This window comes from Oncorhynchus clarkii, chromosome 29 (assembly GCF_045791955.1).
Source record: "Oncorhynchus clarkii lewisi isolate Uvic-CL-2024 chromosome 29, UVic_Ocla_1.0, whole genome shotgun sequence".
In the NCBI taxonomy this organism is placed as follows: Eukaryota; Metazoa; Chordata; class Actinopteri; order Salmoniformes; family Salmonidae; genus Oncorhynchus; species Oncorhynchus clarkii.
The window spans coordinates 23,534,953-23,550,354 of NC_092175.1; the positions used below are offsets into that span (position 1 = coordinate 23,534,953).

Below are 15,402 nucleotides of genomic sequence, written 5' to 3' on the forward strand. Positions count from 1 at the left end.
GCTGAGTGGAAGCTGCTCTTTGTCCCTGCAGCTCTCCATGGGGTAGGGAGCTAAAGCCACTCAGCTATTTTAATTGCCACTGCTGGCCATTTAACTGGAGGACTCCTGACTCAACCCAGGATAACACACACACACATTGAGGCTCCTGTCTCAACGTGGGGACTTTGATGGCGATGTCAGCCTGAGGCACATACCTTGTCACCTGAACCCCCGACCTTTTACACACAGACATTTTTGTTTAGGATGAAGTACACCCCTGACTCCCCAAGCTTCTGACTTTTGACCTATTGACCTTTGAATCCTACTCTCAGAAACATGGGTCTTAGACTTTTTCAATGGGGCGCAATGTTTAGAAGGTCGCATATAGAAAGATTCTACACTAAAGCTGGGCGATATGGATAAAAATCCATATCGCAATATATTGTCTGAATTTATGGCATAATGACAAATAGAACAATACGTTTATAACAATGTGCACCGTAGGTTTTTAAATGATCCTTTTGTCACGACCGTCGTATGAATAATTAGACCAAGGCGCAGCGTGAGTAGAGTTCCACAATTTAATGATAGTGACACTTCCAAAACAACACAGATATAACGATTGTGAAATACGTAGCGCACATTGTCACTCAAACAAAACAATATCCCACATCGCAGGTGGGAAAAAGGACACACTAAGTATGATCCCCAATTAGAGGCAACGATCATCAGCTGCCTCCAATTGGGAACCATACACACACACCAACATAGAAATATAATACCTAGAAACCCCCCTAGTCACGCCCTGACCTAAAACACCATAGAGAACCATGAGGGCTCTCTATGGTCAGGCCATGACACCTTTAAACTACTACTACTACTACTTGTTAGATGGTTGTACTCATCAGTTGTCCCATTAACAATCACCCATATTAGCAAACTTATTTAATTTCAATTCACTTCACGTTTAATTTCAATTCACTTCACATTTCTCTACTATAGGCTACATGTCGTAATGAACGATGTCAGTAAAATGCCTGCGATAATTTAAATTGTATCGTCCCAGCTATATTCCACACGACTCAATGTTCTGCATGACAGAGTTTTATGCTTTTTCTATCAACATCATGCAATTCTATGATATTTGTCACATTCATTTGGCAGTGTGATAAAAAGAAAAATAATTTTTTATTTATTTAAAACCTGTTGTGACTAGGGGGCAGTATTTTCATTTTTGAAGAAAAAAACGTTCCCGTAGTAAATGGGATATTTTGTCAGGACAAGATGCTAGAATATGCATATAATTGACAGCTTAGGATAGAAAACACTCTAAAGTTTCCAAAACTGTAAAAATATTGTCTGTGAGTATAACAGAACTGATGTTGCAGGCGAAAGCCTGAGAAAAATCCAATCCGGAAGTGCCTCATGTTTTGAAAGCGCTGCGTTCTAATGCGTCCCTATTGAGCAGTGAATGGGCTATCAACCAGATTACTCTTTCTCTGTATTCCCGAAGGTGTCTACAGCATTGTGACGTAGTTTTACGCATTTATGTTGAAGAATACCCGTAAGCGGCTACATTGCACAAGTGGTCACCTGATGCTCCCAGAGAAATTCTTGCGTAAAATACAGAGGTAGCCATTATTCCAATCGGTCCTACTGAAAAACTAATTGTCCCGATGGATATATTATCGAAGAGATATTTGAAAAACACCTTGAAGATTGATTATAAACAACGTTTGCCATGTTTCTGTCCATATTATGGAGCTAATTTGGAATATTTTTCGCCGTTTTCGTGTCTGCAATTTCCGGGCGATTTCTCAGCCAAACGTGAAGAACAAACAGAGCTATTTCGCCTACAAAAATAATATTTTTGGAAAAAAGGAACATTTGCTATCTAACTGGGAGTCTCGTTGAGTGAAAACATCCGAAGCTCATCAAAGGTAAACGATTTAATTTGATTGCTTTTCTGATTTCCGTGACCAAGTTACCTGCTGCTAGCTGGACAAAATGCTATGCTAGGCTATCGATAAACTTACACAAATGCTTGTCTAGCTTTGGCTGTAAAGCATATTTTGAAAATCTGAGATGACAGGGTGATTAACAAAAGGCTAAGCTGTGTCTCAATATATTTCATTTGTGATTTTCATGAATAGGAATATTTACTAGGAATTTTTATGTCCATTGCGTTATGCTAATTAGTGTCAGGCGATGATTCCGCTCCTGCATGCGGGATGGGGAGTCACTAGAGGATTTATTAACCTTTATTTAACTAGGCAAGTCAGTTAAGAACAAATTCTTATTTACAATGACGGCCTACCTCGGGCAAACCCTAACCGGACGATGCTGGGCCAATTGTGCGCCCAATCACAGCCGGTTGTGATACAGCCTGGAATCGAACCAGGGTCTGTAGTGACGCCTCTAGCACTGACATGCAGTGCCTTAGACCGCTGCGCCACTCGGGAGCCCCACTTGGGAGATTTCTGTATTCATAAACACAGAAATTATTGTCAAAACGCTAAACCATTGTGAATAAGTCCATAGTAGTTGTAGGAGATAATTTGCAGGAATGTAAGAGCTTGATTAATGTTCCATTGTGTAAAGCACTAGGCAGACCCCTCTTTGTTTGGCTTTGTTTCATTTTCATGTTCAACCGCTGACACAGGCCAGAAAAACATACCAATCTGCAGAGGTCATTCCAGGAAGCGCAGTATAACACACACGCGCTCAAGCCTGATCTCTCTTTCTCACTCTAACTCACTCACCTCTTCTCATCCTCCACTTGTAATATAGCTGAGGGGAAAGCTCATACATTTCTCTCTCTCCCAACCTCTGGGCTCCATGTAGACACTCCCCAGAAAAGCCCTTAGACCTCACACACAGTGTGTGTGTGTGTGTGTGTGTGTGTGTGTGTGTGTGCGAGAGACAACCAACCTTTCAAACCAACAGAGAATCGCCTTTCAAAAATGTGCAAATAACAGAATAGGATGTTGTTTGGATATTAAGGCTTTAGCTCAGTGGGATAACATGGTCTTGGATTGAGTCATAACATATTTATAATGTGTGTTTTGTCAGTGTGAGCAGTCCTATCTGATGCGGGAGCATGAGGACGTTCAGGAGCGGACCACCCTACGATACGAGGAGAGGATCACAGAGCTACACAGCATCATCGCTGAGCTCAACAAGAAGATAGACCTGCTACAAGGCACTACCATCAGGTGGGTGGCACACACACACGCATGCACACACAGACGTTGTTTACTTATTGTAGTGAAATCAAAATCGGAGCATTTGCGTCAGAGGCCTTGTAAGTGTTTGTTTTCCTAGCTCAAGTGGCCTCTCCAGCCCTCTCCACCGGTGCTTAACACACTGATGTGCACCGGAAATAAACTCCCAAATAGGCATTGGGTTGAGTGCTAAGCAGGACCATTAACCAAACAACTCATTAGAATGAACTCAAGAATGGCAGCCCCCCAAAATTCCTCCATTTCCAAAATGCATACTGGTTTTGGTCACACTTTATTTGGATAGTCCGTATTGTCCATCTGTAGATGCTTTACAGGTTTAGAATAAGGGTTAGTGTAAGGGTTAAGGCTAGGGTAAAGGTTAATAGATAGTTACTGTTAGGCCATCTGTAGATGCTCTACAGACTATCCAAATACAGTGTTACCCTGTTTTTTTTATTAGGTAATAGATTCTTATGAATTTTGGAGAAGAGGAATTTTTTGAATCTGTTTTCTTTCATTCTCTGTTTGTGTGTGTTTATGTTTGCATAAACGGTGCCATGCCAAATCAGTGTATCTTGCTTCATGTTGTCAGAACAGCACATAACAGCGTGAGTCAGTACTTTCTATTTGCCAACCTTGTGAGAACTATGTGATGTGTATTTATTGCCCGGCTATTTAATTCACAGACGTGCAATCGAAAGATTGTGTCAAACCAATGAAATGCAACCAAACGACCCTATAATTCAGAGCTACAGGCAAGATGTTACATTTTAGTGTTTGGTAGCAGCAGTGACGTTGTTTACTGCAGTACTACTTTCACCAATATTGTTTATTTCTGTATTACATACATAGACCTATTGGATAGAGTTTGGATAGAATCCATTATTCCAATGCAACTCCAGGCATGTGTGGCAGACAAAATACAGTGTCCGAGACACAGGCACAAGAATCAACATTCATTCAAAATGTGGAAATGTGTGCTGCTTTCATTCGGATCTAGGAATGTTCCTCGATAAATGTATCTAGCCGTCGTGCAAGGGAGGACAAGTGGTATCAACATAGGTGTGGGGTGTCCGTGCTTCATCTAATAGATCATCCGATGTGCTCAGTCTCACAGACGTGTAAACACTGCTCTTCTTAGATCTGACATTTCTCCTGCAGGTTGGTCACACCGGGAGCTTTCCTCTCATTAAAACTACACATGATCTTCATGCTTGTGCATATATTTAAATACTTATGCCTGAGAAGTTCAGACTGGGACGTCACTATTGCTTAATTGCAGAGGGCTCTCATCTGAAGCACGAATACACAAACACGTGAGTGTTTACGTGCTGTATAGAGTTAATCAGCTTGCATATTCATGTGGAAAGTGTGCATATTTGAAAAGGACAAATTCTCGCCACCGCCTTATATGAAAGGCATAGATTTCCATGTTTAATAAGTCATATCTAATCACATGAAATAACCTGTAAAACGGCAAAATACAGCCAACGGATGCTACAGAGGGCTTGAATCAAAGGACCTATTATACTGTAGGTTTTCTCAGGTCGTTTTTCCAGATATTAACCATGTTAATTAACTATACTCAAGGCTTAAGATTGGCATGATGGTACATCTACACACTTACTGTTTCTATTTTAAGATAAATAGCTGATGCCCTACAAAACAAAATGATTTCTCATTCCCACTGATCGATTCTATACACCATCGTGTGTGTGTGTGTGTGTGTGTGTGTGTGTGTGTGTGTGTGTGTGTGTGTGTGTGTGTGTGTGTGTGTGTGTGTGTGTGTGTGTGTGTGTGTGTGTGTGTGTGTGTGTGTGTGTGTGTGTGTGGTCATGACAACAACATTGAAGTAAAAAACAAAGTTCGCAGGGAATTGTCACACCCGCCTGGTTGCCAAATCAGTTTTATGCTTTAGCTGACTCGTCTGTTTGCCATCATGCCAGGAAATGACAGTGTTATCAAACCACAAACACATCTGTCAACAAGGCTAGTGGCATATCACTTTGCACTAATGCCGACATAACTCAGTGACCCTCTGCCCCTCAGGGAGGAGGATGAGTTTTCGGAGCTGCGTTCGGAGCTCAGCCACAGCCAGCACGAGGTCAACGAGGACGGACGCAGCCTCGACCAGGACGTTGCCTCCGTGTCACTGGCTGAGAACCACTCCACCCTGGCGACCGCCAACATGGGTAAGAAAGGACACTGCAGTGCTTGACTGTAAACCCACATACAACTCTTATAAATGAGTTTGACTTGCTCTGAATACCCTCGCTCTATGGTTTAGTGGACACATTCACAACCAAGCTGAAGTTTGCTCCACTCCATCAGTAGAATGAATGTGTTTATGCCCTCAGGCTAATCTTCGCTTTTCTGTTTCACTAATAACTGCTTCGATCAGTGGTTCATATGAATCATCTCTCCCATGGAGAGACTGTTACCTATCTGTGCCCATAGTTGTACTCTGTGACCTACAGTATCTGTGCATATCCTCCCTTGATGGATGGCCTGTTGCCAACCAACTGCTATAGGGTTGATGGCACCCAATACACAATTATCGGCTTCTAGCGGAGATCGAATGAGGAGCAGTTATGTGCGTGTGTGTATGTGACTGTGTGTGCGCATTTGTGCTCGCATGCACACTCCCACAATGGAAAATTGATTTAGCAGAGTCCGTGCAGCAGTTCCTTCGAGACGTTATTTATTCTCCCCTCTATCAATGGTGCTGAGTGCACCCAGCAATCACTTGTCAATGGTAAAGAGCTTCATTGGTTTCTCTTCTTCCTTATTCTCAACGTTGAGCAGAGAGAGAGAGAAGAAAAACATATTTTTCATTCATTACAGGTCTTTGTCTCTAGCTGTAGCTGACACACACACACGCACACACACGCACACACACACACACACACACACACAAAAGGATTAAGTTTTGTTAATCATCACGTTCGTTCGCACAGCACTAATTACTTTCAAATTGTTGGCAAAACCTGCATTTACTTTGCCCCTCCAGCGGTAGGAGAAGGGGGGACATATTTCCATTTCCATATTCCACACAATGTACCCAGGCTATGTTTGTCTAGGTCTGGGAAGATACTAATAATCCTCATCATCATCATTGTGGATGCAGTATGGCAGCAGGTGCTCACCATCGGCATGGGGGTATTGGATGCTTTGCAGGGCTTTTATTTATATGCTCATTTAAATTAGTTTCTGATGAGCCAATTTGATTCCTTCTGGAGATATGAAGATGACACAGTGAATAGGGAACTGAAGCTTTGAAAGTGGTACATGCCTTTTAGGGCTGACCCCATTTAGTCGACTGGTTGATTGTTTACTGATAGGCTGTTGGTCGACCAAGATTTCTTTAGTTGGGCAGTAGCAAAACAAATTGCTTCAATCATGGGGTACAAGACACCTGTCTGATTGGCGCCTGCCTGAGTGGACTGATCAATTGTGGAGGCAGTGGGGATGGCACAGTCCGTCACTCTAAGGCTACTGAAATTGTACAGTGCAGTCGGAAAGTTTTCAGACCCCTTGACCCCTTTTTCCACATTTGTTACGGTACAGCTTTATTCTAAAAATACAAATAAACATTATTTTATATTTTTTTATCATCGGATGTGATGATCACAATGTAGTATCTAGGAAAACCAATGTTTTGAAGGCTGGGCCTAATATAGTGTAAAAGAGGTCATACAATAAGTTTTGTAAGTGATTCATATGTTGTTGATGTAAAGAATGTTTGTTGGTCCGTGGTGTGTAATGAGGAGCAAACAACAGACTTTGCACTTGATACATTTATGAAATTGCTTATTCCAGTTACTACAGTGCCTTGCGAAAGTATTCGGCCCCCTTGAACTTTCTGACCTTTTGCCACATTTCAGGCTTCAAACATAAAGATATAAAACTGTATTTTTTTGTGAAGAATCAACAACAAGTGGGACACAATCATGAAGTGGAACGACATTTATTGGATATTTCAAACTTTTTTAACAAATCAAAAACTGAAAAATTGGGCGTGCAAAATTATTCAGCCCCCTTACTTTGTAGCGCCACCTTTTGCTGCGATTACAGCTGTAAGTCGCTTGGGGTATGTCTCTATCAGTTTTGCACATCGAGAGACTGAAATTTTTTCCCATTCCGACTTGCAAAACAGCTCGAGCTCAGTGAGGTTGGATGGAGAGCATTTGTGAACAGCAGTTTTCAGTTCTTTCCACAGATTCTCGATTGGATTCAGGTCTGGACTTTGACTTGGCCATTCTAACACCTGGATATGTTTATTTTTGAACCATTCCATTGTAGATTTTGCTTTATGTTTTGGATCATTGTCTTGTTGGAAGACAAATCTCCGTCCCAGTCTCAGGTCTTTTGCAGACTCCATCAGGTTTTCTTCCAGAATGGTCCTGTATTTGGCTCCATCCATCTTCCCATCAATTTTAACCATCTTCCCTGTCCCTGCTGAAGAAAAGCAGGCCCAAACCATGATGCTGCCACCACCATGTTTGACAGTGGGGATGGTGTGTTCAGCTGTGTTGCTTTTACGCCAAACATAACGTTTTGCATTGTTGCCAAAAAGTTCAATTTTGGTTTCATCTGACCAGAGCACCTTCTTCCACATGTTTGGTGTGTCTCCCAGGTGGCTTGTGGCAAATTTTAAACAACACTTTATATGGATATCTTTAAGAAATGGCTTTCTTCTTGCCACTCTTCCATAAAGGCCAGATTTGTGCAATATACGACTGATTGTTGTCCTATGGACAGAGTCTCCCACCTCAGCTGTAGATCTCTGCAGTTCATCCAGAGTGATCATGGGCCTCTTGGCTGCATCTCTGATCAGTCTTCTCCTTGTATGAGCTGAAAGTTTAGAGGGACGGCCAGGTCTTGGTAGATTTGCAGTGGTCTGATACTCCTTCCATTTCAATATTATCGCTTGCACAGTGCTCCTTGGGATGTTTAAAGCTTGGGAAATCTTTTTGTATCCAAATCCGGCTTTAAACTTCTTCACAACAGTATCTCGGACCTGCCTGGTGTGTTCCTTGTTCTTCACGATGCTCTCTGCGCTTTTAACGGACCTCTGAGACTATCACAGTGCAGGTGCATTTATACGGAGACTTGATTACACACAGGTGGATTGTATTTATCATCATTAGTCATTTAGGTCAACATTGGATCATTCAGAGATCCTCACTGAACTTCTGGAGAGAGTTTGCTGCACTGAAAGTAAAGGGGCTGAATAATTTTGCACGACCAATTTTTCAGTTTTTGATTTGTTAAAAAAGTTTGAAATATCCAATAAATGTCGTTCCACTTCATGATTGTGTCCCACTTCTTGTTGATTCTTCACAAAAAAAAATACAGTTTTATATCTTTATGTTTGAAGCCTGAAATGTGGCAAAAGGTCGCAAAGTTCAAGGGGGCCGAATACTTTCGCAAGGCACTGTAATAAGCATGCACCCATTTAAGGAAATGACTGTAAAAACTGTTATATCCCTGTGGATTAATGAGAAATTGAAAAATGGTATGGTTGAGGGATGAGGCAAAAGGAATGGCAAATAAGTCTGGCTGCACAACTGATTGGCAAACGTATTGCAAGTTGAGAAATTATGTGACTAAACTGAATAAAAAGAAGAAGAAACTACACTATGAAACAAAGATAAATGAAAAAAACTTTGGAGCACCTTAAATTAAATTTTGGGAAAAAAGGCAAACTGAGCTCCATTTGTTGAATCAGATGGCTCATTCCTCACAAAACCAACTGATATTGCCAACTACCTTTTTAATGATTTTCTTTTTGGCAAGATTAGCAAACTTAGGCATGACATGTCAGCAACAAACGCTGACACTACACATCCAAGTATATCTGACCAAATTATGAAAGACAAGCATTGTAATTTTGAATTCTGTAAATAATTTGTTGTTGTCTATCAACAATGACAAGCCACAAGGGTCTGACAATGGAAAATTACTGAGGATAATAGCAGATGATATTGGCACTCTTATTTGCCATATCTTCAGTCTAAGCATACTAGAAGGTGTGTGCCCCCAACACCTCTTTTACGCTGCTGCTACTCTGTTTATCATCTATGCATAGTCACTTTAATTATACCTACATGTACATATTACCTCAATTAGCCCGACTAACCGGTGCCCTCGCACATTGACACTGTACCTGTACCACCTGTATACAGCCACTGTCATTTTACTGTATTTTTTCTTTCTTTACTTATCTAGTGTTTACCTAATACCTATTTTTTTTACTTAAAATTGCACTGTTGGTTAGGGCTTGTAAGTAAGCATTTCACTGTAAGGTTGTATTCGGCGTACGTGACAAATAAACTTTGATTTGATATGGAGGGAACCAACAGTCGTGACTGGCTCAAATAGCCGACCAACCAGCCTGTTACCAACCCTTAGTAAACTTTTAGAAAAAATGGTGTTTGACCAGATACAATGCTATTTTACAGTAAACAAATTGACAACAAATTTTCAGCATGCTTATAGGGAAGGACATTCAACAAGTACAGCACTTACACAAATTACTGATTGGCTGAGAGGAATTGATGATAAAAAATATTGTGGGGGGGCTGTTCTGTTAGACTTTAGTGCAGCTTTTGACATTATCGATCGTAGTCTTCTGACGGAAAAACGTACGTGTTATGGCTTTACACCCCATGCTATATTGTGGATAAAGAGTTACCGGTCTAACAGAACACAGAGGGTGTTCTTTAATGGAAGCCTCTCCAACATAATTCAGGTGGAATCAGGAATTCCCCAGGGCGCTGTCTAGACCCCTTACTTTTTTCGATCTTTACTAATGACATGCCACTGACTTTGAGTAAAGCCAGTGTATCTATGCGGATGACTCAACACTATACATGTCAGCTACTACAGCGACTGAAATGACTGCAACACTTAACAAAGAGCTGCAGTTAGTTTCAGAGTGGGTGGCAAGGAATAAGTTAGTCCAAAATATATTTTTTAACTACAATCATTGTATTTGGGACAAATCATTCACTAAACCTTAAACCTCAACTAAATCTTAGAATAAATCATGTGGAAATTGAGCAAGTTGAGGTGATATAACTGCTTGGAGTAACCCTGGATTGTAAACTGTCATTGTCAAAACATTTTGATACCACAGTAGTTAAGATAGGAAGAAGTCTGTCCATAATAAAGTAGCACTCTAACTAAACATCAACAAGGCAGGTCCTACAGGCCCTAGTTTTGTCGCACCTGGACTACTGTTCCGTCGTGTGGTCAGGTGCCACAAAAACGGACTTAGGAAAATTGCAATTGGCTCAGAACAGGGCAGCACGGCTGACCCTTGGATGTACATAAAGAGCCAATATGCATGTCAATCTCTCCTGGCTCAAAGTGGAGGAGAGATTGATTTTATTACTACTTGTATTTATGAGAGGTATTAAGATGTTGAATGCACCGTGCTGTCTGTTTGAACTAGTGGCACACAGCTCGGACACCCATGAATGCCCCCCAAAACAAGCCACAAGGTCTCTTCACAGTCTCCAAGTCCAGAACAGACAATGGGAAGCGCACAGTACTACATAGAGCTATAACTACATGGAACTCTATTCCACATCAAGTAACTGATGCAAGGAGTAAAATTAGATTTAAAAATACACCTTATGGAACAGCAGGGACTGTGAAGCAACAAACATAGGCACAGACACATGCATACACACACACACACGATAACATACGCACTACACACACGTACACATGGATTTTGTACTGTAGATATGTGGTAGTGGTGGAGTAGGGGCCTGAGGGCACACAGTGTGTTGTGAAATCTGTAAATGTATTGTATTTGTTTTTAAATCGCATAAACTGCCTTGATTTTTCTAGACCACAGGATCCATAATAAATAAATACAAATACAAATCAACACATAATGACAAAGAAAAAACAGGTTTTTAGAAATGTTAGCAAATATACACTGCTGGTCAAAAGTTTTAGGACACCTACTCATTCAAGGGTTTTTCTTTATTTTTTACTATTTTCTACATTGTAGAATAATAATGAAGACATCAAAACTATGAAATAACACATACGGAATCATGTAGTAATCATGAAGTAATTTGAGATTCTTCAAAGTAGCCACCCTTTGCCTTGATGACAGCTTTGCACACTTGGCATTCTCTCAACCAGCTTCATGAGGTAGTCACCTGGAATGCATTTCAATTAACTGGTGTGCCTTCTTAAAAGTTAATTTGTGGAATTTCTTTCCTTCTTAATGCGTTTGAGCCAGTCAGTTGCGATGTGATAAGGTAGGGGTGGTATACAGATGATAGCCCTATTTGGTAAAAGACCAAGTCCATATTATGGCAAGAACAGCTCAAATAAGCAAAGAGAAACGAGAATCCATCATTACTTTAAGGCATAAAGGTTAGTCAATACTGAACATGTCAATAACTAACATGACTAATAACTAATAATAATGTCAATAACTCAATAACAACTGAAAGTTGCTTCAAGTGCAGTCGCAAAAACCATCAAGCGCTATGATGAAACTGGCTCTCATGAGGACGCCACAGGAAAGGAAGACCCAGAGTTACCTCTGCTGCAGAGGATAAGTTCATTAGAGTTACCAGCCTCATAAATTGCAGCCCAAATAAATGCTTCACTGAGTTCAAGTAACAAGCACATCTCAACATCAACTGTTCAGAGGAGACTGTGTGAATCAGGCCTTCATGGTCTAATTGCTAAGATACTTGCTTGGGCCAAGAAACATGAGCAATGGACATTAGACCTGTGGAAATTTACAACAGACTCTCTGGTGCACTTATAATTTATTCAAATTATATTGTAATCTAACAGAACCTGTTTGGCACACATAATATGCACACAGGGCTCGCTCCTTACTTTATTTATCTTGAACTCCAGTACTTTCCACAACTAGTAAAATGTTTTCCACACCTGACTTCCCCTTTTACCTCCTGAGCAACCAAACATTCCCCAGTTTAGAGTTTATTTGTCATGTCTGCATCCATTTTGCTGTCACGTGTTATGGTGTTCAGAGTTTGTTCTAACAGTTTATTGACGTGATTATGATCTGCTATAGGTCAGGCTGTTGTTGTATATAGGTCAGGCCCTGTTGGTCACGTCTATGCGATGCATACGTGTCACGTAAAAAGAGCCGGGGTTGAGGCAATAGGAAATGTTTTTCCTAAATAAATGAGGGATTTCGGTAACAGAACTTTTCAGTCAGAAATGGCTGTAATTATGTTACAGCTTCAGCAACGCGGACAACGTAATAAACACGGTTGATGTTCTGTGGTGGTCGCTGCAGCAGGAAGGAGAGCGAGACAACACTATAAACACTGTTGATGTTCTGTGGTGGTCGCTGCAGCAGGAGGAGAGAGAGACAACACTATAAACACGGTTGATGTTCTGTGGTGGTCGCTGCAGCAGGAAGGAGAGCGAGACAACACTATAAACACTGTTGATGTTCTGTGGTGGTCGCTGCAGCAGGAGGAGAGAGAGACAACACTATAAACACTGTTGATGTTCTGTGGTGGTCGCTGCAGCAGGAGGAGAGAGAGACAACACTATAAACACTGTTGATGTTCTGTGGTGGTCGCTGCAGCAGGAGGAGAGAGAGACAACACTATAAACACGGTTGATGTTCTGTGGTGGTCGCTGCAGAAGGAAGGAGAGAGAGACAACACTATAAACACTGTTGATGTTCTGTGGTGGTCGCTGCAGCAGGAGGAGAGAGAGACAACACTATAAACACTGTTGATGTTCTGTGGTGGTCGCTGCAGCAGGAGGAGAGAGAGACAACACTATAAACACTGTTGATGTTCTGTGGTGGTCGCTGCAGCAGGAGGAGAGAGAGACAACACTATAAACACTGTTGATGTTCTGTGGTGGTCGCTGCAGCAGGAGGAGGCCGGCCAGCACAATCAAACAATTGTGGTCCAGCTCGCTCTTGTCACGTGTGTGTTTTATGGTTGATTTGATGAAAACACATACTGTAGGGCAGGGGTGTCAAAGTCAAATGGACGGAGGGCCAAATAAAAAAATCAGCTACAAGACGAGGGCCGGACTGTTCGAATGTTCATTGAAAATTTTTTAAATGACGCATATAGTCTAGTGAACCTAATTGAACCTACTGAAAACCTAACAAATATATTACAATATGATCAGATAAATAAAGCAATATTTTCTTATGGCTCTGTCAGTAATCTTTAATTTTCAACAGACACAAAAGACAAATTTCCTTTATATAAATATCCCCATAACATGAACATTAAATGAAAGAAACCGGTATTCAAGGCACCATCAGTAGACTATATTTTCTATTTTAGCAAAAGTGGGCTAAATTTACTTCAAAGAAAAAACAATAATAGCAATTTTCTATCATCCACTCAACTGAAATATTTTTAAAATATAATTGGATTGAAATACAAAAAAATAAAGTGCAAAAATCTATTAATCAAAAACAACACTTTGTTTAAGGAGAAGTAACATGCAGTGAAAACAAATATTAAATTTTAACTTTTAAACTTGAACTGAGTAAAAACTCTAAATATGTGATTGCACAGTAATGTTCACTTGTTTGAGGTTGAGGGTGATACTTGGTGGTGTCCCATCTTTTCCACAAGTTCATCAATGTTCGGGGTAAGGCTCTGAGCTGAAGAAATCCTCAGAATTGAGTGGAGGTGTTCAGCAGTAAGTCGACTTCTGTGTGATGTTTTGTTCAGGTTCATCAAAGAAAACAGTTGTTCACACAGGTATGTGCTGCCAAACATAGACAACGTTTGAGCAGCCTGGATGCGCAGCTGGGGCATTGTGCCGGGGAGGAAACGGGCGAACTCCGCAGCACCCACTGCCGCATATTTTGCCCTCAGTGCATCATTGCATTGGAGGTCAATCAACTCCATTTGGAGGTTTGGTGGTGAGCTTTCCACGTCAACAGCAAATGGGTTACCGAGCAGTTCCAACCTGCTTTTTTGTGCTTCAAAGTCAGCAAATCGGCGTCGAAAGTCAGCGGCAAGCATACCTATTTTATCAGCCAACTGTGTGCTCGGGAACGCACTGGTAGAGAGCTTCTCTTTCATGGTCTGGCAGCTGGGAAAGTGGCTCAAATTTTCTTTCCGCATCTGCGTCTCCCACAGAGTCAGTTTGGTTTTAAATGCCTTCACTGTACTGTACATATCAGAGATGACACGATCCCGACCCTGCAGCTGCAAGTTTATTGCATTCAGATGACTCGTAATGTCACACAGAAAAGCCATTTCACACAGAAACATTTCGTCTCGGTGTTGTGTCTTTCCCTTTGCTGTCCAAGAACAGACAAATCTCCTCACGAAGCTCGAAACATCTTTGAAGCACCTTTCCCTGGCTTAGCCATCGCACCTCTGTGTGATAAGGCAAATCACCATGCTCCGTTTCTAACTCCGTCAGAAATGCCTTGAACTGGCGGTGATTCAAACCTTTGGCTCTGATAAAGTTAACTGTGCGCGTGATGATGCTCATTACATGCTCCATTTTCAAGGCTTTACCGCACAACGCTTCCTGGTGTATGATACAATGATAAGCTGTCAGCTCACCTGTCGCGTTTTCCTCTTGCATCTTTTCCCGTATCTTCGCCACCAGTCCGCTCCTGTGTCCACACATCGCAGGTGCTCCGTCGGTTGTCAAACCCACGAGTTTTTCCCAAGGCAGCTCCATCTCATTTACACATCTTGACACCTCTTCATACAAATCATGCCCCGTAGTTGTGCCATGCATAGGACGTAAAGCCAAAAACTCCTCTGTCACGCTTAGGTTGGAGTCCACTCCGCGGATGAAAATTGACAACTGGGCAATGTCAGAAATGTCGGTGCTCTCATCCACAGCCAAGGAATATGCAATAAAATCTTTTCCCTTTTTCACAAGCTGCTCTTTTAGATTGATGGACAACTGGTCTACTCTCTCGGCAATGGTGTTTCTGCTCAGACTCACATTTAAAAAGAGTTGCCTTTTTTCTGGGCAAACTTCGTCACAAACTTTAATCATGCAGTTTTTGATGAAATCCCCCTCCGTAAATGGCCGGGCTGATTTAGCGATCTCTTCTGCCAAAATAAAACTGGCCTTGACAGCAGCCTGGCCTTGTGATTTGGCTTTTTTGAACAGAGCCTGTCGAGATTTGAGGCCTCGTTTTAATTCCTCTGCCTTTTGTAGCCTTTGTTCCATG

General features: G+C 41.4%; 1 protein-coding gene across 2 annotated transcripts in view; it reads left to right on the top strand.

Annotated features, from left to right (window-relative positions):
- The window catches only part of LOC139388696 (colorectal mutant cancer protein-like), a 135,075-nt gene that overhangs the window by 38,000 nt on the left and 81,673 nt on the right, over window positions 1-15,402 (top strand). For both annotated transcript variants that reach the window (XM_071135546.1, XM_071135545.1), the window contains 2 exons: window positions 3,052-3,194; window positions 5,253-5,395. In XM_071135546.1, the coding sequence (XP_070991647.1) occupies window positions 3,052-3,194; window positions 5,253-5,395 (286 nt within the window). The remainder of the gene's footprint in view (window positions 1-3,051; window positions 3,195-5,252; window positions 5,396-15,402) is intronic.